General features: G+C 54.4%; 1 protein-coding gene and 1 long non-coding RNA gene across 4 annotated transcripts; one reads left to right on the plus strand and one right to left on the minus strand.

Annotated features, from left to right (window-relative positions):
* Nucleotides 1-3,055: 3,055 nt before the first annotated feature.
* On the plus strand, nucleotides 3,056-12,172 carry LOC123617115 (uncharacterized). Its single transcript, XR_006725182.2, has 3 exons — nucleotides 3,056-9,621; nucleotides 10,352-10,437; nucleotides 12,044-12,172. It is a non-coding gene; the product is annotated as an uncharacterized LOC123617115 (long non-coding RNA).
* Nucleotides 10,227-26,566, minus strand: FAM78A (family with sequence similarity 78 member A). Of its 3 annotated transcripts, XM_074362421.1 has the most exons (3): nucleotides 25,969-26,566; nucleotides 24,307-25,390; nucleotides 10,227-13,431 (listed from the first exon to the last, which is right to left on the minus strand). In XM_074362421.1, the coding sequence occupies exons 2-3, from the start codon at nucleotides 24,627-24,629 to the stop codon at nucleotides 12,903-12,905; spliced, it is 852 nt and encodes a 283-aa protein (XP_074218522.1). In that variant the 5' UTR covers nucleotides 24,630-25,390; nucleotides 25,969-26,566; the 3' UTR covers nucleotides 10,227-12,902. The 3 variants fall into 3 exon arrangements, with proteins under 3 accessions (XP_074218522.1, XP_074218523.1, XP_074218524.1); XM_074362422.1 differs by lacking the exons at nucleotides 24,307-25,390; nucleotides 25,969-26,566 and adding an exon at nucleotides 19,170-20,290; XM_074362423.1 differs by lacking the exons at nucleotides 24,307-25,390; nucleotides 25,969-26,566 and adding an exon at nucleotides 13,514-14,817.
* Between the last annotated feature and the right edge of the window lie 597 nt (nucleotides 26,567-27,163).

The raw sequence follows: 27,163 nt of genomic DNA on the forward strand, positions 1-27,163 counted from the left end.
AGTCCTCAGGTAAGTAACCTTTTTTTTTCCTTTGTGCAGTTTAAGCTTTAATAATTTCAGAACCGTAAATTCTACAAACTTATACAAAAAAGCTAATTTGAATGTTTGTTATGTACATGTCTTCTATGCTTAGGTTTATGTATCTTGAGCGATAAATATTTTTTATTGAGGAATAGTTGATTTACGATATTATATTGTTTCAGATATACAACATAGTGATTCAAAATTATTATAGATTGTACTTCACTTAAAGTTATTATGAAACTTTGGTGATATTTCCTGTGCTGTACAATATATCCTTGTATTTATTTCTACATAGTAGCTTGTACCTCTTAATCCCCTGCCCCTGTCTTGCCCCTCCCCTCCTCCCTCTCCCCACTAGTTTCTCTATATCTGAGTCTGCTTCTGTTTTGTTCTATTCACTCGTTTGTTTTACTTTTTAGATTCCACATATAAACAATAACATACAGTATTTGTCTTTCTCTGACTTATTTCCCTAAGAATATACCCTCCAGATCCATCCATGTTGTTGCAGATAGCAATACTTCATTCTTTTTTATGGCTGAGTAGTATCCCACTGTATGTATGTGTGTATATATATACACACCACATCTTCTTTATCCATTTGTCTGTTGATGGAAACTTAGGTTGCTTCCATATATTGACTATTGTACATAATACTGCTGTGAACTTTGGGGTACGTGTGTTACCGAACCAAACTTGGGTCTGTTTGCCTGTGTACAGTAAAACCAATCTATTGACCCCAGGTTGTGAAGGAAAGTGCAGTGTTTATTGCAGGCACCAAACGAGGAGTCCAGGAAGCTAATGCTCAATAGACCTGAACTCACCAATGGCTTTCAGGGAGAGGTTTTTAAAGACAGGGTGAGGGAGAGGGGTGCGGGATGCCTGATCAGCTCATGGACATTATTCTGATTGGTTGGTGTCGAGGTCATCGTGCATCAGCATCATCAGCCTTCGGGTTCTAATCCTTCTGCTCTGGGTGCAGCACACAATTAACTTCTTCCACCTGCTGGGGGTTACTGTATCTGCAAAACAGCTCAAAGGATACAGCTCAGAATATTATCTATAGCCCTTGAGGAGGAACTAAAGGTCCTTGACTTTGTTTAATGGCCAAACTATTATTATCCTGTCTTATTTGACTGTTTTCATTGTTTCTGCATTTTCTCACTTCTCTGATTAAATTTGTTCTTTGTAACTTAGGGAAGGCCTAGGAGGCGAAAGTTTTCCTATAGACAAGAGGCAAGCAGAGGACATGGTGGGGTCTGTCGGGGAAGCAGTCCCAGAAAGGCTCCATAGGGTCCTGGTTGGTTACACATGTATCTTTTCGAGTTAATGTTTTTGTTTTCTCTGAATATACTCAGGAGTGTAATTACTGGATCACATGGTAGTTCTAGTTTCAGTTTTTTGAGGAACCTTTGTACTGTTTTCCACAGTGGCTGCACCTATTGACATCCCCACCAACAGTGTACAGGGTTCCCTGCTTTCCACATCAGCACCAACATTTATGATTTGTGGTACTGTAGATGATGGCCGTTCTGACAGGTGTGAGGTGATAGCTCATTATGGTTTTGATTTGTGTTTCTCTGATGATTAGTGATGTTCAGTATCTTTTCATGTGCCTGTTGTCCATCTGCCTTTCCTCTTTGGAAAAATGTCTCTCAGTTCTTCTGCCCATTAAATCAAGTTATTTGCTTGATGTTGAATTGTATGAGATGTTTATGTATGTTGGATATTAATCTCTTATTGGTCATATCATTTGCAAATATTTTCTCTCATTCAGTAGGTTGTCTTTTTTGTTTTATCAATGATTTCAGAATTTCCTCCTTCTGCAATTTTTTGGCATAGTTTGAGAAGGACAGATGTTAACTCTTCTCTAAATGTTTGGTAGAATTAATTTGTGAAGCCATCTGGTCGTGGACTTTTGTCTGCTGGGAGTTTTTTTAAATTACTGATTTAATTTCATTACTGATAATTGATCTGTTCATGTTTGCTATTTCTTCCTGGTTCAGTCTTGGGAGATTGTACGTTTCTAGGAACTTACCCATTTCTTCTATGTTGTTCATTTCATTGCCATATAGTTGTTGGATGTAATCTGTTATGATCCTTTGTGTTTTGTGGTGTTGTTTAAAACTTCTCCTTTTTCATTTCTGATTTTATTGATTTGGGCCCTGTCTCTTTTATTCTTGATGAATCTGGCTAAAGTTTATCAATTTTCTTTATCTCTTAAAAAAAACAGCTCTTACATTTGATTGATTTTTCTGTTGTTTTTTTCAGTCTCCATTTTATTTATTTCTGCTCCAATCTTTATGATTTCTTTCCTTCTACTAACTTTGGGTTTTGTTTTTTTTCCTAGTTCCTTCAGATATATGGTTAGGTTGTTTACTTGAGATTTTTCTTGTTTCCTGAGGTAGACTTGTATTGCTATAAACTTCCCTCTTAGAACTGCTTTTGCTGCCTCCCATAGGTTTTTGGATCATTATGTTTTCATTGCCATTTGTCTCCAGGTATTTTTTAATTTCTTCTTTGATTTCTTCAGTGATCCATTGGTTATTTAGTAGCATATTGTTTATCCACCACATGTTAGTGTTTTGGGGTTTTTTTCTTGTAGTTCCTTGGTGATCTCATAACGTTGTGATTGGAAAAGATGCTTGATATGATTTCAGCTTTCTTAAATTTACCAGGACTTGTTTTGTGGCCTAGCATGTGATCTATTCTGGAGAATGTTCCATGTGCCCTTGAAAAGAATGTGTATTCTGCCGCTTTTAGATGGGATGTTTTGTATATATTGAAGTCTATCTAGTCTAATGTGTCATTTAAGGCCACTGTTTCCTTACTGATTCTCTGTCTACATGATCTGTCCACTGGCATAAGTGGTGAAGTCCCCTACTATTGTGTTACTGTCCATTTCTCCCTTTATGTCTGTTAACATTTGATTTATGTATTTAGGTGCTCCTTTGTTGGGTGCATATATATTTACAATTGTTATATCTTCTTGGATTGATCCCTTGAATGTTATGTAATGTCCTTCCTTGTCTCTTGTTGTAGTTTTTGTTTTAAAGTCTATTTTGTCTGATATAAGTATTGCTACCCCAGCTTTCTTTTGGTTTCCATTTGCATCAGATACTTTTTTCCATCCCCTCACTTTCGATCTGTGTGTGTCTTTTGATCTGAAGTGAGTCTCTTATAGGCAGCATATATATTGTTTTTGTATCCACTGAGCCACTCTGTGTCTTTTGATTGGACCATTTAGTCCATTTACATTTAAGGTAATTATTGATAAACATGTACCTATTGCGATTTTGTTGCAATTGTTTGGGGGTTGTTTATGTAGGTCTTTTTTTTCCCTTTTGTTCTCTTCGCTTGTGTCTTGGTGACCATCTTTAGTGTTATGTTTGGATTCCTTCCCTTTTGTGTGTGTGTGTATCTATTGCAGATTTTTGCTTTGTGGTTACCATGAGGTGTATACATGTGTGTGTGTGTGTGTGTGTGATTTATTTCTGTTAATACTCATATATAAGATTATTTCAAGTTGCTGATCTCTTAATTTTAAACACATTGTAACAACCCTGCACTTTTAGTCCCCTCGCCATGGTTACTGTTTTTAACATCGTATTTTACAACTTTCTGTTCTGTGTATCCCTTAACTACTTCCTGCAGACATAGGTGATTTTGCTACTTTGTCTTTGAAGCTTCCGACTAGCTTTGTACGTGGTTGGTTTACTACCTTTACTGTGTATTTGCCTTTACCAGTGAGATTTTCCCTTTCATATTTTTATGTTTCTAGTTGTGGCCTTTATTTTTCACTTAGAGAAGTCTCTAACATTTCTTGTAAAGCTGGTTTGATGGTGCTGAACTCTTGTAGCTTTTGCTTGTCTGTAAAGCTTTTCATTTCTCCATAAAATCGGAATGAAAGCCTTGCTAGGTAGGGTATTCTTGGTTGTGGGTTTTCCCCTTTCATCACTTTAAATATATCATGCCACTCCCTTCTGGCCTGCAGAGTTTCTGTTGAGAAGTCAGCTGATAGCCTTATGACAGTTCCTTTGTACATAACTTGTTGCTTTTCCCTTGCTGCTTTTAAAATTCTTTCTTTATTTTTATGTTTTGCCATCTTAATTATGGTATTTCTTGGTGTGGTCCTCTTTGAGTTCATCTTTTGGGGACTCTGTGCTTCCTGGACCTGGATATCCATTTCCTTCCCAAGGTTAGAAAGTTTTCTGCTATTATGTCTTCAGATAAGCTCTCTGCTCCTTTCTCTTTCCTCTTTCTAGGACCCCTATAATGTGAATGTTGTTATGCTTGAGAGGTCTCTTAAATTGACCTCATTTTTAAAAATTCTGTATTTTTGTTGCTGTTTTTCCACTTCAGTGATTTTTATTACCCTGTCTTCCAGCTCACTGATCTGTTCTTCTGTATCTTCTAATCTACTGTTGATTCCTTCTAGTGTATTTTTTATTTCAATTATTGTATTCTTAAGCTCTGTTTGGTTCTTCTTTAATCTTCTAACTCTTTGTTAAACTTCTCACTGCGTTCATCCATCCTTCTCCTGAGTTCTTTGATCACCTTTATGATCATTACCTTGGACTCTCTACGGGGTAGAGTGCCTATCTCCACTTCACTTAATTCTTCTTCTGGGGTTTTATCTTGCTCCTTTGTTTGGAATATGTTCCTCTGTCACCTCTTTTCTCCCCTAATTTGTTATTTTTATGTCTATGTATCTGGTAGGTTGGTTACCTTTACTGACCCTGGAGAAGTAGTCTTCTATAGGAGATGTCCTGTATGTCCCAGCAGAGCATTCCCCTCTGGTCACCAGAGCTGTATGTTCTAGGGGTGCCGCTGTGTCCAACCCTATGTGGGCTGCATAGGTCCTTCTATTGTGGCAGGCAGACTACTGGCTGATGTGGCTGGCCCCTGGTCCAGTTGGTTGTCTTGTATGGAGGCTACCAGCCACTGGCTGGTGAGACCAGATCGCCAGGTGGCTGGCTGTGGAACCCCAGGGGCTTGTAGATCTAGTGCTGGCTCACTAGTGGGCAGAGCCGGGTTCTGAGGTGGGGGGTCGTGGGGCCAGGGTTCCTGGATCTATTGTCACCCTGCTGGTGGGTAAGTCCAGTTTCTGACATGACTGGCTGCAGGTTCCAGGGTGTCCCAAAGCTGGTGCTGGCCCACTGGTGAGTGGGGCTGGATCTCAGTGTGGCTTGCTAAGGAGTCCAACATATCTCAGAGGTGGTGTTGGCATGCTGGTGTATGAAGCCTGGTGGGCTGGCGGCAGGGCCCAGGGGTCCCAGAACTTCTGTTGGCCCACTGGTGAGTGGGGCAGAATCCCAGGGCAGCTGGCTGAGGGGCCACAGTGTCTCAGAGCTGGTGTTGGCCTGCTAGTGGGGAGGGCTGGAGCCCAGTGGGCCCTGGGGCTGGTGCCGGCCTGCCAGTGGGTAGGCTGGGCCCTGCCATGGCAGGTTATGGGGTGCAGTGGTCTTGGGGCTGATACCCTCCTGGGGCCCAGGGCTTCCTGAGTCTGTTGCTTGCCCACTCATCTGTGAGGCTGGTCCAAGGCTAGATCTGTCTCGCTTATGAACAGAGCTGGGGCCTAAGAGATTCTGGAACTGGTGCCAGCCCACTGGTGGGCAGAGCTGGGTCTGGGGATCTCTGACTGCAGGGCCCTAGGAGTCCCAAGTCTAGGGCCTACTTGCATATGTAGGGCTGAGTTCTGGGCCTTCTGATGGGCAGCGCCATGTCCAGGGATGGCTGTGAGCTCATGGGGTCTTAAGGCAGCCTGCTCGCTGGCAGGTGGGGCTCTGTCCCCACCCGGCTATTTCCTTGGCCTGAGGTGTCCCAGAACTGGCGCCGACAGGCTGGTGGGCAGGGACAGGTCCTGACACTAATAAGCTTGAGGAAGGATTCCACAATAGAGCCTGCCAGCGCCAGTGTCCACATGGTAGAAGGAGCTCCCAAAAGTGGCAGCTGCCAGTGCCTGTGTCCCCAGGGTGAGCCCCGGTTGCCTCCTGCGTCTCTGGGAGGCTCTCCAAGATCGGCAGGTGTGTCTGACCCAGGCTTATTTCAGATGACTGCTTCTGCCCTGGGTCTCAGAGCTTGTGAGATTTGTGTGTGCCTTTTAAGATGGGGGCCTCTGTTTCCCACAGCCCTCTGGGGCTCCCGAATGTAAGCCCCGCTGGCCTTCAAAGACAAAAGTTCTGGGGGCTCATCTTCCCATTGCTGGAGCTCTGGACTGGGGAACCTGACGTGGGGCTAAGACCCCTGTCTCCTCGGGGAAATCTTCTGCAATTGCAGTTACCCTCCCGTTTGTGGGCACCCACCCATAGGTGTGGGTTTGGCCTATACACTACTCTGCACCCAGGTGCTGACTCCCCCGTCAGTTCCTCAGCCAGCCGGGTGCTCTCCCACCTCAGAGACCCTCCGGAGAGGCTCTGCTTCCTCTCTCCTCTCTCACGTGACTCCGACTCTCCATTCCATTCACTCCCCACATCTCCACAAAAAGGCCTCCTCCTCAGGGAAGCCTTCCCGATGCCCCAGACGGGCCAGGCCCCTGTCCGATCTCCCTTCGCAGCCCCTGCTGACTGCCATCATCCTGCTAGTTCTCTGTCTTCTCCGCGGGACTGCACGCCCCTGGCTGCTGCTTCTCACGCCCAGCACAGTACCTCATACACAGGAGGTGATCAGAAGTCCGTCTGTCAGAAAGGAAGCGCTGGTGCGTGCCATGGCACAATGAACCCAAAAACATGTGCTGACTGAGGCCGCCAGGCACAAACGGCCACACACATCACCTGGTTCCATCCCCCCAAAGTGTCTGGACTAGGGACACCTAGAGAGGCATCTGTAGAGAAAGCAGATTTGTGTCTGCTTAGGGCTGGCGTGCTGGTGGCGGGTGGAGGTGGACAGTGACTGACAGATACAGGGCTTCTTTTGGAGATGAGAATATCCCCAAATTGGTGATGGCTAAACAACTCCATGGATACACTAAAAACCATAGAACTGCGCACTTTAAATGGGTAAATCGTGTGGTGTGTGAACCATATCTCAATAAAGCTGTGAAAAAAATTTAATCCACCTGTCTGGCTGACCAGCTGGAACCCAGAATGTGTTTGTTGAGGATGCTCAGAATCCTGAATCCCCAAGTCCTGTCGTCTGGGTGTTGCAGTGACTTGTAAACGTACTGAGAGAAAGAAGGCTCTGGTCTTTCATCTGAACCCCGATCCAGCGTGATCATTCTCAGCAGCCGCCTCTGCACATTTAACACTGAGCGCAGCTCCTACCCTTGCCTGGGTCCCGACAGGGGAGGCTAGGCTCAGGGTGCGTGTCCCAGCTTGAAGAAACTCAAGCATGCGAGGTCAGGCGACCAGCCCGACCTCACTCAGCAAGACAAGTGGCAGCCAAGAATAGCGCAGGGCTTCTAAGTGCGTCTCGCTTGCTGTAAACACCCAGCCGCGCCACCCTTCATCTGTCTGATTTTAAAAGAGACCATAAAATATGAACCAGGGCGGCAGCACTGAAACCTAAGTTGGGTTCAAGCCAGTGGAAGAACTAATCCTGTCACCAGTCTGCAGGGACAAGTAGGGAAGACCCCTGGGTCAGAGCCGGGCTGGCTTCTGCCAGGGCCCATGTCAACCGTGTGGGCTCACCGCTCTGGATACAGGCACAGAGACAGAGCTCATCGCTCAGAAGTGTTCTTTGCACTTAATAATTTCCGTCTTCCAGTGCCAGCGGGACTGCTGATGACTTGTAGTGAGCCTCACGCTAGGGGACCTTCTGGGCCAGTTAGCGAAAGAACGGTGAAGGGCAGTCTGGTAGAACTGGGGTCTGGAAAAGCTGGCAACGGTGTAGCCAAAACAGCAGTGACTGAGCCATGTCCAAAAGACAGCTATTTGAAACCAGCCCAGCTCAGCAACTTCCTCGCCAAGCGACCTTTACCAAAGCCCTCGGCTCTTTTGAGGGTCAGTTTCCTCATCGAAAAAGGGGAAGAACACCGCTTGGTGGTGGATAGGGGCTGCAAAGGGCCATGGCAGCGCCAGAGCGCGCAGTCTTTGGATGTGTGTCTCTGCGGGACTTCGCGGTGCTAATGATCCGGACGCGGCTTTGGTGGAAGTGCGCGTGCACGGTGGTCTGTCGCTACCTACAATATTTGCCTTAATGAAGGCCCAGACCCCAACCAGGTGGGACACTGTTTCTGTGGGGCCACTCAGGCAGGATAGATGAGGACCGAGAGACAAGCCCGAGGTGAGAGAGAGCTCCTCTGCTAGAAAAGCCTTCACCTTCCTGCAGCTGCCAATAAGCTGTCTCCCTCTTGGACACAAATGGGGTTTCCTCTAGGCCTCAGGTCCTAACTTACAGTGAGTCTTTGTCCAGAGCAGAGGGTGGTCTCTACCCAGTAGTGACTTTCGAGGTGGGAGGGGTCGCCGTGTGCCTGCTTCTCCCAGACGTCGTGGGGCAGGTGGGCCTGTCCCAACCCTGGCGGCCGGCTCACCCAGGCCTTGGCTCCCGGCGGGGGGACACCGCGGCAGCTGTCTGGAGACTGGTGTCTGGGTCTCATCCCAGTCTGGGATTTCTAAATTTAACCTGCTATCAGCTTGAGAGGCTGGAGGGCTTCCTAAATGTGTGACTAAATGCCACTTGGAATCCACTTTACTTGTACTCACCCTCCCTGCACATCCCCCTCCCAAATGTCACCCCCAAATGCAGGCAGCCATCTGAGCGTCCTCGCATGTCAGGGTGAAGATTCAGACGCCTGAGCAACTCGGTCCTGATGGGATCCAGCTCAGCTTCCTCCTGCCACACACGCACGTTCTCGCACGCACACGCACGCACACACGCATGCGCGTGCACACACACCATGGTCTCACGGGCAAAGCTCAGGAGCTAACTCCACAGTCGAAAGCCAGACCACGCCAGCGAGTTGCACCACCCATAAGCCATCTGGGTGGAGGGCGGCCAGCAGAGTCCGTTATGCAATTTCCTGCTTTGGTGTCTCAGGCCCCGGAGACAGGATGCAGAATGCCGTTGGGTTGCTGCAGTGTGCGAAGCCCAGGGGAGAAACCAAATACCCAGTGCCCAGAGTGAAGGGGGCCCCCTTGTCCTTTGTGGCGATGCTGAGAGGCCACCGCCCACCCGGCGGACCAGCCTGTGTCCTGCAGCTGACCGGGCAGCGCCTCAAAGGGAAGGAGCAGGCTCACCGTGGGCCGCAGAGATCTGACGACACAAAAAACTTCCTGTGCTGGGAGGAAGGCATTTCCTGCCTAGGGAACTCAGGACCGAGTGAGCCACCGGCAGGAGGCCTTCTTATGAATAGGAACTGTTGATTATTGAGCACCGAATGTGTGCTGCACAGTGACATGCCGAGGCTGAGAGCACACAGCGGGAAGGTCTGGGCCTGGGGCCGGGGTTCAAATCCTCGCTCTGCCTCTTCCCAGGTGCGTGGCTTGGGCAGCTTCTTGACTTCTGTTCGCCCTCAATTTCCTCATCTGTGAAATGGGCGTCAGGATAACACCTGGTGTGTTGGGATTCACTGAGTTAACACCCAGAAACCGAGTAGCATAGTGTGTTCTCACCGCATCTGCCAGGAGATGGCTGGCTACCACCCATCTTCCAAACAAGGTAAGTGGGACTCAGAAGGGCTCAGTGTCTTGTTCAAACTCACAACAGTGGCCTTGAATCTGTGGTCCACCTTTAGAGCCCACATGGCCCCAGGACCTGCCCCACCTCCCATCCTTCCATAAGAAAGTTCCAGTAGAAGGAAAAGACATTTACTGTCGGTGCTTTGACCCCACACAACCCCTTTCCCCGGCTGTGGGGCAGGGCATGTCATATGTCGACATTGTCCCAGAAGCTGTTCCTCCATATGGAAACGGGCTTGCAAGTCTGTGCGTAAGGACCCAGTGGAAACACTAACCCCCCCTTGCCACACAGGTTGTTACTGCTTGCCAGAAAGCCGAGCTGCCCCCAAGCCCTAGCTCCACATCTAAGTCTCCTGCCCCTCATCCACGCAGGGGCCCAGCCAGGGGGCACTTTGGGTGGGGACTGAAGTCCCAGGACTGCAGACGTCAGCCTTCCCTAGGTTCTTCTGGGCCCTTAGCACCAGAACCCCTGGGCTGCAGCCATGCGCCCACCCTCCCTAATACATTCACTCCCTGGGCCGGAAACAGGGCTGTCAACCCCAGAATGAACCGCTGCTTCAGAAACATCCAGACCCTGGCCAGGCCTACTTTAAAATTACATTTTATTTCTCTTTGTGAATGTTTGTTGTTGTTGTTGTTAAAAAGATTCATTTTACATTTTCTTCAAGAGTCTTGTGCCTCCTGGTAAGTGCACTGGTTTGTTTTCACAGTACTCTCCACGACCATGGACGGTCCTTATTGCTGGCGGAGTGTGTCCACGCCAGGGAGGGGGACACCAGAGGGGTCGGGGACCCAGGTAAGACGCCTGGGGCCTGTGCTCCATGAGGGAGGAGGCCAAGGGAGCAAGCTGAGCTGAGCATCCTCAGCTGGACCTACGGCCCCCGCGGGGTCTTCCCAGCCCTGTCTTCAGAGAGGCTGGGAGGGGCAGAGAGGACGGGGCTGGTGGGGGGTGGGGATGAGCCAGGGAGCAAGCTGAGCTGGGGGCCTGGGCATGCGGTAGGCCGAGGTGGAGGCAGCCAGAGCAACAGCGCCCCTCCAGGTGGGCACAGCGCTGGCCCCGTCGAGGGGGCCTGCTCACACCCAGGGAGTGTGGGCTTGGGGGGCTCCGCCCGAAACAGCTTGGGACCACCCCTTACTGCTCCTTCCCGCTCCCACCCCACCTCCAGTAAGAACTCCTTAGTGATGACCCAGCCCAGAACCAGAACTCTGGGTCCTGACCCCTCGCCCAGGGCCCTTTCTCCTATTTAGTGCAAGAAAGACCTGAGTGCAGAGAAGGGCCATGCCACCGAGGGGCCAGGTCCCGTCCACGGCGGCCCCTCCCCAGCCTGTCCCCAGAGGTAGAGCGGGGAACCATTGTCCCCCTCACTAGAGGCCATGGCCTCTCTGGGTGGCAGGGCCTCCAAACACACCAAGGGGAACCGGCAGTTTCCAGAGGGAAGGTCCCCGGCCTGACAGGGGTCCCCCAAGCACCAGGCTGGCAGCCGGCTGCACAAAGCTGTTTCTGGCCCAGTTGTTCCAGGATAGCTGCACGCCTCCCATCAGGAGCGGGCTCGGGAGATGGCTGGACATTAAGCACCCCTTGAATAAATACAATATCACGTGGATAAAGGAGCAGAGCAAGGATTCAGTGACCGGCGCCCTCCCACACTGTCACCGGGACTCCTACAAGTGGCTCATCTGCAGCAGAAATGGATTATTTTTCTTATCTGACAGTTTTCTGTGCTTGAATATTATTAGTCTGAATGAGGGGCCCAGGTGGTGTAGCTGTGGGTTTGGCAAGCTTGGAGGAAGGGGCTTTAGCTGGGTGTCCCCTCAGCTCCTGCAAGCAGCCTTCAAGGCAGACATTGCTTTAAAAAAAAGAGAGAGAGAGAGAGAGAGAGAGAGAAAGCTTGGCGACACTCAGGCCCAAGTCCTGGGGCTCCCACAGGCCAGGTCCCGAGGGAGGGTGGCCTCGAGGACTGGCCTCACTGTCCCAGACCAGCCTCAAGCCCAGTCCCCTCAGTCCCCCAGCCCTGGGCCCTTGTCTGCTCCTTCGAGGCCGGGCAGCACGAGTCTACCTCCTGCCTCCCCAGCCTTCCCAGAGCCAGGAACACCGATCTTTGGGTGCCCCGCACCTCCAGCACGTGGTGCTCAGAGCCTGTCGGCAGCCCGCCCCCAGAGCGCCTGGGAGGGGCGTCCCTGAGAAGGTGCGGGGAAGGAGGTGTGGGCCCTTTTACCTGTGAACTGCAGCTGGGTAAGGTGGCTGGCCCTCCAGGCGTTTGGGACCAGTGGAGATGGAAACAGAAAAGCTGCGCACTTAGATGTGCCCGCAGGCCTGTCTGAGGATGGGCGCTGAGGACTGAGATGGGGACGTTCCCTGGGCTCAGCCTGTAACTCACAGGACCCTCCCTCTCTCCTCCTAGACACACTGGAGGCAAGTTCCGGCTGCAGAGAAGAGAGGAGAGAGAAGCCCCTGGCCGACCTACCCTGGGCCCGAGCTCACAGCCCTTCTCTGCAGGCACGGGGTAGGGCGGGGGGTGTTCTAGCCAGGGTGGGGAGAAGGGGCTTTTTAGACAGAGTCCGTGGTTTCGGCTCTGCTAAAACGAAAGAATAAGCAGCTGGTTTTTGATCTAAATCTGCACCCCGGGCCCTTCCGCTGACACGCGGGCGGCGGGGCTCAGGTGCACCTTTCTCTCGTCCCTAACCCAACCCCCTCCTCCCTCACCTCTGGCAGAAGATGAAAAGTCCAGTAGAAAAGAGATCCTGCTTTCTTTGTTTCAGGGTTTTTTTCTTTAAATTCAGCTTAAGGCAAAAGTTTGGCAAAGCAAGTCTACATAAGGCCGCGTGACGGAGGACGAGGGGGAGCTGCCGGGGAGGGGCCGCCACACCCGCAATCAGCCGGGGCAGGCGCCCACCAGGCTCACCACCAGCTCCTCCTCGTCCCACCCCTGAGCCTCGTGAAGAGGCGTTAAAAAAAAAAAGAACTGAAAAAAAGCAGTTGTTTCAGGGACTCTGTCGCAAGTGAATGACTGAAGTCGCGAGGGGAGGAGAGCAGACCCAAGGGGACACCGAGGGCCACGTGGGCTGGTCGGTCCCGCCTGGGTCTCCCCTGCCCCGGGAAGCAGGTTCCGGGAGGACGGGGGCACCTGGGGGGCATTCGCACAGTGAGACCCGCCCGCTGGACAAGGTAGAAAGGTTGTACTTTGCTGAATGACTGCGGAGTCCCTGTGGGTTTTGGAGCAGGGTTATTATTTGGGTGTAACCTTGGGGGCGCCCTGGCTGTTACCGGTGCTTGGGCGGGATCACCACCAGCGGCTGCCCGTACTTGGGCCGCCACATGAGGACCTGAGCGTCGTTGGCGTTGGGCTTGACCAGGGCGCTGGGCGGGATCGGCTCGTTCTTGCTCAGGATTTTGGGCTGGTCCTGGGCGATGGGCTCCCGCAGCCGGGCGCGCTGGCCCAGGGGCCGGTTGGGGTTCACCTCGATGCTGAGCTGCATGCGCCAGTGAAGCGTCTGCAAGATGATCATGTCATTGGTGGAGGTGTTGGTGGCCACCAGCCACGTGGTGAAGCTCTGGTCCCGGTAGATGTTGGTCAGTTTGGCCACGTTGCTCTCGCTGACGGGCACGGCCCACGTGACGCTTGGGTAAAAGTTGTCGTTCATGCTGATGATGAACTTGGAGTCTCTCTTGGTGGGGCCCACGATGGTGCAGGTCTCTGTGGTGTTGCCGTACCAGGGGTAGTTCACCCCGTCCGAGTCGCTGATGGCCTCGATCTTGCCTTCCTGGAGGTCCGGGAGCTCCCAGCTGGACCTGAGGACAGGAAGGCCAGTTTACTCAGCCAGCCACCCACCTACAGGCTCTTCTTCCAAGTCCCTCTACCCCTGGGGCTTACCTCCCGGGGGGGACCAGACAGTAAACAGACACCCAACATCATGTTGGGGAAACGGGGCTCCCCGAGACACAGCCACCCTCAAAAGCCACATCCTGTTCTCTTGCATCATCTCAAGTTGGTCTCCCCCTCCACCCCCGGAAACCGTTGTAAATGGGGCTGGATTCCAGCTGGGCTTCAGGAAGCCCTAGCTGCCCCTGCCCCCAAGGGGACATGTCCATGGAGGGGCCTGGCAGTGGTGCACAGTGACGGGGAGCCCCGACATGTGCTGTGCCCTCCACCCCGTGTCCCAGTGGCTGGTAGGATGGCCACAGGCAGCCCTGAGATCTTGGTTAGGGCGGAGGCCACTGGCCCTGGGAGGCTAGGGTAGGGGTCTCTCCTGACCACGCAGGGCGTTCAGGCGGCCTGGATGGGACCGCAGGCGACAGTGAGTTTCTTTCTCACTTTAGGGGCCCAAAGAAGGCTTCAGAGCCCAGTGGCCATGGAGTCGGCACATCTGGGAGTGATTCCAGCCCCTTCTTTGACCAGCATGTGACTCTGGTCAAACACCCACCCTCCCTGAGCTTCGCTGTCTTCACCTGTGACAAGCACTGCCACCTGCTCCCTCCCCCAGCACAGGGGTGAGGGGCCGGCAACCAGCGCCCGGCGCCCTCACTCAGGCTCCGGCCCCTCAGCTCTACATCTCCTCCACCACACGTGGGTCTGGGCTTCCTGGCCCTCTGCCCAGCCACAGCCAGCACTGGGAGCAGTGCCCCCTTCTCCCCGGTGCCCACCCTCTCCCCGGCCTTCTGCTCATGCCCGCCTAGAAAAGGAAGCACAGCGCAGCCAGAATTGCTCCCGCCTGGTTGGCCCCTGTCTTTGGAGCCGTAGAAACCAAGAAAACCTAACCAGCCCCATCTCAAAACACCGCACGCAGTCCCAGCCTCGGGGTCAGCTTTTCAGTCAATGCCTCCTGGCCTTGCAGCAGCTGCCAGAAAACCTGCACTCGCAGCTTCGGGCCGGCCTGAGTACCAACAGCACTTGGTCAGCCCGACTTGCTCAGCTTTCTTGGGGCAGAAGAAAGCAGCCGGGCTATCGGGAGCTCAGACCCAGGAAACCCACCAGCCTTGCCAAAAGTCTCAGCCTCCCTCTCACTAGTGTGAGACCCTGGGCAAAATCCCAGCCCTCCCTAGACCCCAGATTCATCACACACACCCCACCTGGGGTCATGGAAGGATGCGGGCAGGAACATGCCAGCCCAGGGCGGGGTGCAAGGCAAATGCCAGTGTTTGGTGGCTACTAGCACTGTGTCGTTACTGTTGTTGCTATAATAATAACTCTCAGGTAGAAGAGGATGCTGGTCTGTCCCAAGTTGCTCTGAGGACACATGTGGCTGGAGGCACAGCAGCATCTGGGAAGCCCACCCCTTGAAGACTCAACAATCACACCCACCCTCCTAGACCACTAAAGTAAGGCGAGCGGGAGTGTGGGTCTTTCTCCCAAGGCGATGCAGCTAAGCAGTGAGGCCTGGGCTCCTGCCATATCTAACCTCAGGACACTTTGCCCCCGGAACCCTGCACACCTGTGTACACCAGCGGTGCTTTCCAGAATACACTACTTTACAAAATGCATTCCTGGTTATGGCAGCATTACTCACAGTAGCGAAAAGGTAGAAACAACCCAAGTGTCCATCGACAGATGATGGATAAAGTGTGGTCCATCCGTATGATGGAATATTATTCAGCCTTTAAAAAGGAAATCCTGACACAGACTTTACAACATGGATGACCCTTGAAGACATTATGCAAAGTGAAATAAGTCAGACGCAAAAGGACAAGTACTGTATGAGTCCACTTATGTGAGGTCCTGAGAGTAATCAGATTCAGAGAGACAGGAAGTAGAAGGGAGGTTGCTGGGGAGCAGAGGGAGGGACATGGGGTGCAGAGCTTCAGTTGGGGAAGATGAAAAAGATGCACAACAATGTGGATGCACTTAATGCCACTGAACTTAAAAATGGCTAAAATGGTCAATTTTACGTATATCCTATCACAGTTTAAAAAATGCATTCCCCTACTAAAATGCATCGTTTAATGTTAGCCGTGAACAAACTTGGGGCCCACTACAGGAGGAATGACTAAGAATGCAATTTTGCTAATTCTTCTGTTTACTTCATTAAAAAGGTCACAAATTAGGGTAACACCTGCCTAGTAGGCCATCTTCTGCCCGGGGCCCTGAACTCATCAGACTCCAAGGGAGGAGGTAACAGTCCTAAGCCGGCGGGTTCGGCTCCCCGCCAGGGACAGGCACCGTGAACGGGAGAAGGGGTCAGAGTCCCCGCACTGAATTTCTCAGATGCCTGTGTCCCACTCGTGCCCAGCCTCCCACCGTGGAAGGCACCCCCTTGTCCTCTCACAGTGGTTACGCTTGCTCGTAAAAGTCTTTTTTAGGCAGAAAGCCATCTTGTTAAAGGACCCTTCCTCTTGCCTTGGGGGTTTCACTTCCTAAGAGCCGGCTGGTTTGGGGAAGCAGAGCTTAATACCAGAATGGCCTCTCTCTCTCTGTCAGCCTCTGACCCCAGCTTCGGGCTTCCTCCCCAGTCCCTCCTCCCAGCCCCCAAGTGCCTGGGCCCTGGCGCAGTCACAGACGGGTGACAGTTCTCATGAGCTGGCAGACAGACAGCCGGGGCTCATGTGGGCTATTACTCAGAACCAGGGCCACGGGTGTCTGTTTTCAAATCATCACAGGCCAGCTGGGCTGGCCCTGGTCCCTGTGGTCCAGTCTCCCCATCGAGGCAGTGGAAGGTGGCTAATGGCACAGCTCCTGAGGGATGCAGAGCAGCCCCAGGTCCAGGCTCCGCCTGGCCACGAGCTCTGACCAAGTCACAAATCTCTGAGCTGCCCTGTCTCATCCATTCACTGCGGGTAATCCTACCCACCTTGCAAGGCTTTTCATGAAAGGTGTTGATATATACTACCTGGTACGCAGTAAACAGCAAACCATGGAAACTTTGGGAGACCTCTTGAGGCAGGCGCGCCTCTAACACTGTAGGATTTGCCAGCCCTAATGTGACCTGAAGCCCTTTTGACCTCATTTATGTTTTCAGACTATCCACGCTCTGAAAGGAACGATTCCACCCAGTTACTGCCTCTAAGACTTCCTGTTGGTTCTGGAATGACCTTGGGCTTCAAGGCAGACCCTGGGGTTTTCTGCTCCAGGGGTGGAGGGGTGAGCTCGGACCCCAGCCCTGCACACCCTGAGCCTTCTTGTTGGCACGAGGGGGGGACAGTACAGGCTCTGATGCATGGATGCCACCAAAAGGTGTAGGCAAGGCTCCCAGCTCTGTGCCGGCGCACCCCCGCTCAGTCCCCGGGTCTGTGTGGAGGAGGGGGACTTTGTGAACATGAGCAAATGCCCATTTCTGCCCCAGTGCAGACCCCAGCGGGGGGGTCATGTCAGGCCGCCCACAGGTAAGCAGGAGGCTCTGGTCTCTCCCGTGTCCTTCCCCTTTGCTTGCCGGCCTGCACTGGTCTTTAGGACAACACTGGCTCCAGAACATGTGGGACCAGTGCAAAGTGAAAACACCAGGCCCCTTGTTCAAAAATTAAGAATTTCATTGTGGTGACAGCAGAGCACTGAACACAGAGCGTGGAGCACAAGGCCCAGTGGGACTGAGCGGTCCCCACGCCCGAGAAACTGGCCCGCTTCCGTGGGCATGCTCACACTCCTGCCCTCGTGCCAGAGGTGTGGGAACCCCGCGGACAGCGGGCAAGCCCAGGCTTGAGGCGGAACCCCAGAATGCTTTCTGGGGACCCTCGCAGCCTGTCTGGAACTGACTCTTCAGCTCCCCTTGACGCCCGTTCCTTCTGCAGCCACACTGCCATGGGCTCAGCAGTCGTTCTCAGGGACCCGCCGCTGACACTGTCCACCGCGCTGGGAAAGGGCTGCACAGAGCTGCCGACCGAGTCAGCATCTCTCTTAAGCCTGCCATGACTCCCCGTGGCCTTGAAAGCCAGATGCAGGTGAAGCCAAGAGTCACTCGTGTACACACACACACACACACACACACCACGCCACGCCACACCACGCCAGTCCTCCCCAGGCTCCAGACCTACCAGCCCTTCCTCTAACAGGCTGAGCCCCTCCCGACTCAGGGCCCCCGCCTCCTGTCATGGCTCAGGCTGTCAGTATGACTGATGGTGTTTTATAGAGGAGAGCTGGAGACGAGAGGTCTGGCCCAGGGCCACAGAACTGGGAAACCACCAGGCAGGAGCCACAGCCTCCAACAGCCCCTCACCCAACATACACACATATGCACGCACACACATACATGAACACACACACACACACAGACTCCAAGCAGCATGACTGACCAAGAGTGTGAGTCTGAAGGGGTTACGGAAAGGCCTTCCCCGGAGACCAGAGAAGGTGTTGAGGCTGTGACGAAGGGCACCCACGGGGGCTGGGGAGGGTCACCCTGTGGCTCCAGGCCCCGCCACCGGCCAGGAGCTGGCCCTGCCTCTCGGTGGAGGGTGAAGGAAACCAGGGATGCCCAGAGGCCAGAGGTGTGCCTCAGAGGGGAGGGGACGGACTTGACCCTCCTGTGACCTTGGCCCAGCGGGAGCACACCGTTCCCAGCTGCTTCACCCCAGGAAGGGGCAGCGAGCCTGGACCTGGGTGCTCTCCTGGGTGCAGATGGGCCCTCATGCCCCCGTGGGCCCCGCCTCTCCTAGGCTCTATGACTGTATTTTCGTCTCTGGACTCCAGAGCTGGACCATCCCAGCCCACATGGTCTCAGAGCAGAGTTCCCAAACTTCACATCTCTTTCCTCATTTTGGTCCTGTCTACATAGCTCCTGTGTTATCACTCACTTAATTTTTTTCCTTAAAATTAATCACATTTTTAAAAACTCAACTAAATTTAGTTTTTCCTAAGATGCACTTTTAAAATAACAGGCTGGATATGCTAGGCACAGATAGATTTTTTTCTAATATACGTTAGAATAAATACGTTGCTTTAAATTATAATTACACTTAGGCTTAAACGGGTTCACCTAAGTATTATTTCACATCGCACAGGTGGCGGGCACACTGAAAGACATTTAGAGGTGGCGGTTTGAGGCGGGACGGCGAGAGGGGCTGTTCTGGGGCATGAGGCGCTTTTGCCAGCGGGTTTCAGCGCCTGCACACATGCCAGAGGGGCATTTAGGGATTAGCTCACCTGCTCCCCAATTGTACAGCGTTTACAATTTTTTTGCAATTTGCAAAAAGTTCAAAATCTGTAAAATTTTGCGATTTTCTAAGAAATGAGGCCCAAGAGCCCCCTTCCAAACCAGACTGGGACCCTGGTTTCCTAACTCCGGCCCCGGGTGGCCGCCCACTGGGCTGGCCCCCTCCCACCAGTCAGATCACCAGGCACTGGCTCCTCGAGGGAGGAGCTGGAGGTGGCCCCTCCCTGCCTGCTCCTGGGGAACCCCAAAGGACAAACACTATTTTTCCTCCCCGCTCACCCCTCTCTGCCCAGGCCTAATGTGAGGGGAAAAGGGCCCACTGTGCCTGTTTCAGTTTTTAGTTATAAAGGCAATGTTTTTGTTTAAAAAAAGAAAAAGCAAGCTATAGAGAAGTCAATAAAGTGAGAAACGGAAGTCTTCCGGGCCTCCCCCTCCCTCGCCGAGGTTACTCACCACATTACACTCTGGTAAACAGCCTTCTAGAGCTTGTTCCCTGCACATCCACGCAGTATACGTCCCAATGCTTAACAAAAATGGGCTCCTGCCCTATATATTTTACTTTTTTTCTAATGCAACGATGCTAATACAGTAAGAATCTCAGGCTGCTCCTCCTCATGTAGCAGCCTTGTCCTGTTCTGCTCTGTGGACAAAGCCCAGTGTCACCCCCGCTGATGGACACTTGGGTTGCTCATGGCTCTTTGGGATTATGTACCGTGCTGGAGCTTCTGTCCCCACACAGACATCCTTCCGCCCTGCTTCCTCCTTCACGTATTCGTTAATTCATTTGTTCAGCAGATAATTTTTTGTGTGCCTACTACATGCCAGGCACGGGGACAGGGGCTCAGTTTCTGCAAAACAGACCTTAGAAGTAGAAGGGCAGCATTGAAGGGCATGTGTACTTGAAATTGTGGTAGATAAAGCTCACCTTCCAGAAGCTGCCCAAACTCTACCCCCACAAACAGCATGGGAGGCTGTCCAACCCCCAGCCCCCTTGCCCAACACCAGGCATTACTGGTCTTTTTCATTTTTACCCAGATGCGATCAGCGGGGAGAAAAAAAAAAAAGAAAAAGCAGCTCCGTATTTAATTGGCCATTTCCCTGATCACTGCAGCCATCGGTGCCTTCTAGCACGTCTCTGGGAGCCTCCAGCTTTTGTTTTCGGCCTTCGGAAGGTAAGGACTGGCACGCTAGCTTGGCTGGGCCTGGTCCAGGGGGAGTTCTTTGGGGACCGGGCGGCACCCCCGTCAACTTCCTCCCACCCCAAAGCCTGGAAACCAGGACTTCCCTCTCTCGCCTGCCTCCACCGGGCCCCGCAGATGGGGGAGACCGCCTTCCGGTCGCAGAAAGGAAGCATCATCCTCAATTGTTCCACACGGGGCGGCTCAGGAAGAGGCCACGTGGTCACCAGGGCCATTCCTCCTGGCCTGGCCCCAGGCCCCCTGGGGCAGAGCAAGCCTCCTGGGGCAAGTGGCCTGACCATAAAATGAGGACCTCAGGGGGTCCTTGGGAGACGGGAAGCTGGGGCAGCCTCATGCTGTGGGCGGGTGTGTGTAACCCAACCCAGGAGAAGAAAGAACAGTGACAACTCCAACCCAGCAAGCTCTGCTGACTCTGCCGGTGACACTACTGGTGACTGCTTCCTCGTTACGCTAGGGAGAGCAACCACGTGTCCGGGGCTTGGGTGTTCACCAGGCACCGCACTAGTTCCCATCACGCACTGTTTCACCTAGTCCTCACGACAGCCCCAACAGGAGGGATTCCTCTCCCCACCTCATAGAGGGAAACAGCGAGGCTCAGAGAGGTTGCCAGCCAGGCCCAAGGAGGCCACACTCATCTATGGTGGAGCCACTGCCCGCCGGACAAGGACACAGGAGGTGGCACTGTCAGCCCAGAGAGACTCCATCCCTTGAGCGGCCGTCCTCCCCTCAGCCCGCCCCTTGGCAGAACCCCGAGCCAGAAGCTGGCATTGGCCTTGGCCATGGGCCAGATCCCTCGGGGGCTCCAGAGAAGGGCGAGCCAGGGATAACATGGAGCATCTCCCACACAGGCGAGAAATTGTGACTTGTCACTCGGAAGACTGTGCCAGCTGACAGGTGGCAGCTGAGGATTGCGGAGGACGGGGCTGTGGAGGCAGGCGTCTCCAACGGTTTTTTGGGGGGTAGCTTTTAAAGCAACGTGGGTTGGACCCCAAACCATATAGAATGCTCTCCAGCTGGCACGAGAAAGTCACCATTTTCTAGCTCTTGTCCGTGAGAGTCGGGCATCACTGAGGTGGCCGGGTGCCTTGTTCTATTTCAAATATTTCAAATCCAGAATGTCATTCAGAAGAGTTCCCCTCCCGGATTAGAGATTAATTTCAAGCAGGGATAATGTCTGGGGGTAGTACAGGTTTCGGTTAAGCATGTGGAATTAATGTTTTTAATACAAGCCTGTTTGTCAAGAATGGAAGCCCCGACCTAACCTCAGCCGCCTGGCCGTCCCCTCCGCAGGCCACCAAAGCCCAGTGCGTGGGTGTCATTTTAAGGATTCAGACTGTCTGGGTCTAGCTAGCTCAGCAGTTTTCAACCAGGGATGACTTTGCACCCCTCCCGGGGACATTGGGTGATATCTGGAGACATTTTTGGTTGTCAGGACACGGGGACAGGAGGCTGCTGGCATTGAGTGGGTAGAGACCAGGGACACTGCTCAATGCCCTGCAACACCCAGGGCAGCCCCGGTCCCGGCAAGGTTAGGGGACAGTTCCAGGTAGCCTGCGGTTGCCAGTCAGTCCCACCGCTCACCGCCCTCACTTTCTTTTACATCTCGAGGCTTCAAAACATGTAGAAGGCTTGTTACCACAGGAGGCTCAGGGTAGGGGAGCCGGAAAGGGCTTTTACATCACAGCAAAATGCTTCCATTTACATTTAAGCAGGAGCAGCCACCAGGCTCTTTCTAAACAAGCCTCTCACTTGCAGAAGGCACCCGTTGAATGCAGAGCCTCCCCGTGGGCTGGAGGAACCGTGCTATTTGGTAATTCAGTGTCTTAATAAAATTTTGTTGACAAATAATCGATCGAGCAGCTTGCAACCCAGCATTTCAGCCGTAGGGCCGTCACCTACACCTGTCCTCTCCCCGAATCCTCAGCCCATGGGGAGTTCTGAGCCGCGCACACAGATGGCAAAGCCGAAACTCCAAGAGGTGACTTGTCGAAGCCCGAGAGCCAGCCCTGGGCAGTCACTCTGACTCCAGGGCCCAAGCCCATTAATGACCAATCCACTCTGCTCCTCTAAGGAGCCTCGAATTCTGCCTTTCTCCGGGGCTGGTCCCGTCCCAAATGGGAGCCCAGTGGACCCAGGAGAGTGAGATGTGCTGGACACAGAGAGAGAGCCCTGGGTTGAAGGCGCGTCCCAAGAAAGGGAGGGAATAAAGAGGAAACAAATGGAGAGGAAGGAAAACGGCCTTCAACCACTTAAAAAAGAATTGTTCATGACTTAGACTACTGTTAAATTCTTAAAAGTCAGGGAGTGGGCCTGTATAGAAGACGAAGACCAGGGCTGGGGAGAAAATTAAATACAAGGAGTAATTTACGTCTGTCTGAATTCTGTTGTTTCAGCCACGATTCTCAGCTCATGACAGATACCATCCCCCCATCCCCATCTGATTGAAGAATAATCACAGTAATAACGCTAAAGACGACAGCCACTAGCAGTAAGTGTGTACCGCGGACTTGGCATAGTGCTGACCGCTGGACTAATGTCATCTCCTGTAATTCAATAAGCCATGCTGCAAGGGCTATGACTGGCCCCAGTTTTGCAGACGAGGAAACCGAGGGTCAGAGTGGCTAAGGTCACACCCTGGAAAGTGGCAGAGCCTGGACTCCCGCCCAGGTCGGCTTGACTGCAGTCTAGGTGTGCACTGGATTCCTCTAACCAGGAACCAAGGACTTGCACAAAGAAAGGTCATCCCAGGTCTCCTGATGCAGGCCTGCCTCCAGCAATAGTGCCCGCACATTCTCAGAGCCTGGAGATTCTGCAGCCCCATGTGCACAGATAGGGAAGCTCCAAGCAGGCCTGCTCCCTCCCGCCAACAGCCCTCATCCATCTCTCTAGAACTTAGTCCCTTTAATTCTCCCCAACTTTCTTCCTCCTGGCGCTTGTATCTTTCCAAGAAGGACCCTCTGGCTTCCCTACTCTTTCTAGGGAAGAAAGCAGGCTTAGCCTAAAAGCCCTAGAAAAACCTTTGTGTCTTGCCAATTGTCCCAGATGTCTTGCAAAGCCTGAGAAGATTTCAGGCTTAAGACTTCTTAGGAAAAGGTCCACACCAAATAACTAAGAATCAGGTTTCCCTTCTTGGAGTGGAAAGTCAGCCCCTCGCCTGGTTTAATAGCCACTCTGAGAATTGAAGACGTGGATGTAGACGTCAGGTTGACGGAGGGGAGTGGACGAGTGTCCCGATATGCCCCAAGTGCACCTCTGGGGCGGCCATGGTTACACCTAGCTTTAGCTTTTCCATGGTTCTCCTGTTTCCCTGGTAACTTCAGAGTCATTAAGTGGAGAAGCCATAAGATATGTCCCCTCCCCACCCCCTCTAATTTCAGGTGGCCCAAGATGTTCTTAAATCAGTGAAGAGTGCCAAGTCTTGAGGAAAGCCCCCCCGTTCCTCACTTGCAGGACTGGGAGTGATGCTACCCAGGCGGACCCTGAGAGGCAGGCTGGGGGACAGTGTCCGTGGCCAGTCACCGCGTCAAGCTGAGGGGGCTGGCCTCGGGACGTGCCTGGCGCTCTCAGAAGGGTCCTCATGCTCAGAAACAGCTGTTGTCACCTCCCTGTCTTCGGGGGCCCTTCCACACCCAGGATGACCATCTCTAGGGTCAAGGAACATGCCAAAAGGGATGGCCAGGGGCCGCACCGAGAGCTACATTTTCCTGGGAACATTTTGCAGACCAGGCTGGAGAGAAGAGGCCGGTGGGCTCCTGTCAGCTGTCAGCGGCCCAGTGGAGCCTTCTGGACACTGACACTAGATGTCTACATAACGTGGCCTCCTGCCTGGGAGAGAGAAAACACTGCACCGGAAAGCAAACCGGGTTTCTAAAACTAGATGTCCTCTCAAATACGCTCTGTCCGGGACAACAGAGCATTCCCCCAGGTCCTGATGTGCCTCCGAAAGTGCCGGGGGACAAGTTCAGGCCCAACACAGAGCACAGCACACTGATTCCGGAGGCTGCAGAGGCCGGGCTCCCCTTCCCTGAGTACCCGCCACGTGTGCGGGCGGAGGCCTCTCTAGTGACCCAGGACAGCACACGTGCTTTGCCAAAGAGGAACCTGGACCCAGTGGAATGTCGTCTGCTCTCAGCATCTTGCAGGGAGGGATGCAGGAACCCCGGGAGCCAGGGACAGTGGAGGGGAAGGTCCTAGAGCCGTAACCCCACTCGGAATCAACAGGCAAGCCCTCTAGGTCACCTGGCCAAGAAGGACCAGAGGCCACTGCCATGTCTGCCTAACAGATCCCTCTGGTCCTGGCGAGAGCCCCTCTAATCCCTGACCGCACCCCCAGGCCCCCCCGCTCCCCCAGCCCGAGCAGCCCCCAAGGCTCGCCCCTGAGCAGTACTCACATGCCCTGCTCCCCATACTGGTTGTAGAACTCCATGTGGCTGCACGCCTGAATCCAGCCAACGATCCAGGTCTCCTTCTTGGGGATGGGTGGCATGACCACCTGGGCCGAGGCACGGAAGTGGGGTGTCCGGTAGCGGAGCACCACGCTGGAGGACTCATCAATGCTCGTGGGGATGGGGTCAATAGAGGCCTTCACGTCGATCACTGTGATACCTTCCCGGAAGACTCTGGCTTTGCCCCCGATGCTCTGAATACAGCCCATGGCACACAGGACCGCTCTGATCTCCAGGGAAGGCCAGCAGTCCCAGAGGAAACTGGGCATTGAGAGGATGGAGGCTGCCGGACCCAGTGCAGACAGTACTGTTCTCCAGTCTCAAATCTGAAGACCGATATCCATAGGATAGAAAATTCACTGAGTAGAAGGGGTTTGCATATCGCTACCTCGGGCCTGTTTATAAATAAGGATTTTGCTGCATCTCAGGGGCCCTGGGTTCTCTCTTCTTCTGCTAGCAGTGGACAAAAATCACCGATATTCTTTGGATTAAAAAAAGAAAAGTTTGGAGGTTAATGGATAATCATGTTGTTTAGGCATCCAGCCCCTCTGTGCCTCACACGCGGGAAACGCAGCTCCGAGATGCTCCCTGAAGTCTTCGGGTGAAAAAGGCAGATGCCGGCAGACACATAAATAAGGAAGGCTCCGTCCCCTGCGTGGTGCCGCCACCCTCGCTGCAGAAGACCGACTTCCTGCCCTTCTGCCTTCCGCACGCCCTCCGGGCACAGGCACCCGGCCGCTCGCCCAGCCCGGCCGAATCAATGGGAAAGCGGCTTCTGTTCAGTCCACCGAGGTCCGGGCGCCCTCGGGGGCTTCCAGGAGGCCAGCGCCTGGCTCGGGCCGCCCGCGGGGTCCCCGAGGAGCGCGGCGCAGCGCGGGTCCCCGTCGGCGCCCACTTGCGGGCGCGGGCCGACGCCCCCACGCGGGCGCGCCGCGTCCCCTCGCCGCTGTCGCTGTCGCCGCCCGCCGCCGTGCGGGGGCCTTAGGGCTGCGCTCCGTTCGCCGCCTGGTTCCTCGCGGCCGCCGAGGACCTGGTGGGAGGTGGAAGGGACAGGGCGTCAAGGCCCGCCTCAAAGTTGAGCCGAACTTTGCCGTGGGGGGCGCGCGGGGCGGCGACGCGTGTGCCCGGGGCGCGGGCTGCGGAGCTGACGGCGCAGCTCTGGGCGGTCTCCCCGGAGGCGGCGGCCCCCCCGCCCGCCCCTTCAGTGGCGGCTGCACGACCGCGCGCACCAGCGAATAATCGCCGCCCGTGACATCTCCGCTGACACCTCCCGGCCCGGAGGCGGGGTAGGGGGCGACCGGCTGGCACTGCAATGGGCCTCGCGGACTTTCGGGTCTTGGCACTGCCCCTACCGCCTTGCCGCTGGCGCCCCTTCCGCGTCCGGATCCCTCTGGCCCCCTGGGCCCGTCTGCTCGGGCGTGCGCCCCTTCCCGGGCCGGGGTCTCCCGATCCCCGGAGGGCGCAGTGCCCCAGCCCGACAGCGTCCGGAGCCTCTGCCGCCCCCTCGCCAGCCTCGAGCGGCCCCCGATCCCCGCGCGTCCGGCGCGCTCGCCGCTGCCGGGGAACTTTGGCGCGCACGCCCCCACCCGGGCGGCGCCGCCGACTCACCTGCCCCTCTGGCAGCTCCGCGTGCCCGGGCCGCCGCCCTCCGGACGCCCCTGACCCCGCCGCGGGCACGTCCTCGGGGCGTCCCCACCCCCTTCCCCGGGCAGTGTCCTTTAGCTCTACTGGGGTCTGGGGCCGGCGTCGGCGCCCCCGGCCCCCACGTCCTCCTAGCTCGGGGCTGCTGGAGGGGGAGAGGGTGGCCGGGGGCGGAGGAGTGAGGCTCGGGGCTCTCTCGCCCCCACCCCGCGCGCCTGCTTTATTTTATGATCATTGTGAGCGTGCTGTCGCCGTTCAGCCCCGCCGCCGCGCCGCAGCCGCCTGGCGCGCCCCGCGCTGCCTCGCTCTGCTGCAGCATCGGAAAGGCAACCAGGTCAAACTTTGCAGAAACTCAGCCCCTGCGCCGGCCTGGCCCCGCGTCCGCCCGCAGCCGCCGGCCGGAGCGCAGCGCACGCTAGAACCGCCGCCCGCTCGCCGGCCCCGCTGGGATGCAGGTCCGCAGGCGGCGGCGGCGGCGGCGGGCGGGCGCCGCCTCCTCCTCGCCGCCCGCCCTGCTCTCCACCCTCGCTCCCCGCACACAGCCCGCCTCCCCCTGGTAATCCTCTCTCCCTCTCCCCTCTTTCGCTCGCTCTCTCTCGCTCTCTCTGCAGCTGCTGGGGGAGCTGAGCCTCTCCTTGCAGAAACGACATTTCCTTTTTGGAGAGCCTCGGGAATTCTGGGTAGTGTAGTTCGGCTTCTGTCTCGGGTCCAGGTGGGCTTCTCCTCGTGCCCTTTGAACTCGGCAGGCTTTCCGGGGTTCAGGGCAGGTGGGGAAAGGTTGCGTTGCCCTGGCGTTCCTGGCCGCGGTGGGGCCTGGCTGGGTCAAACAGTGCAGAGCTCTAGGAGGCTCCAGGCTGGGAAGGTTGGGGGTGTGGGGAGAAGTTTGAGGAAAGGGACCCTGTTGCTCGCTCTGTACTAGGTCTCTTGGCACCCTGACACCTGACCAGACCTGTTGGGCCCTAACCCTGGTAAGCACTGTAGGAGCTTGTTCATTTCATTCACCATCAGCCACCCCTGGGCAGGAGGCCTGTCTTGTGTATTTCACAGGGCAGGAATCCAAAGCTGGGAGATTCCAAGACATGCCCAAGGCCCCACCCAGGCAGGTGTCCCAGCTGAGACCTGGACCCTGAAGGTCTGTGTGAGAGGTTCAAAAGCGATTTGA

The sequence above is a fragment of the Camelus bactrianus genome, chromosome 4, assembly GCF_048773025.1.
Source record: "Camelus bactrianus isolate YW-2024 breed Bactrian camel chromosome 4, ASM4877302v1, whole genome shotgun sequence".
NCBI classification, from domain to species: domain Eukaryota; kingdom Metazoa; phylum Chordata; class Mammalia; order Artiodactyla; family Camelidae; genus Camelus; species Camelus bactrianus.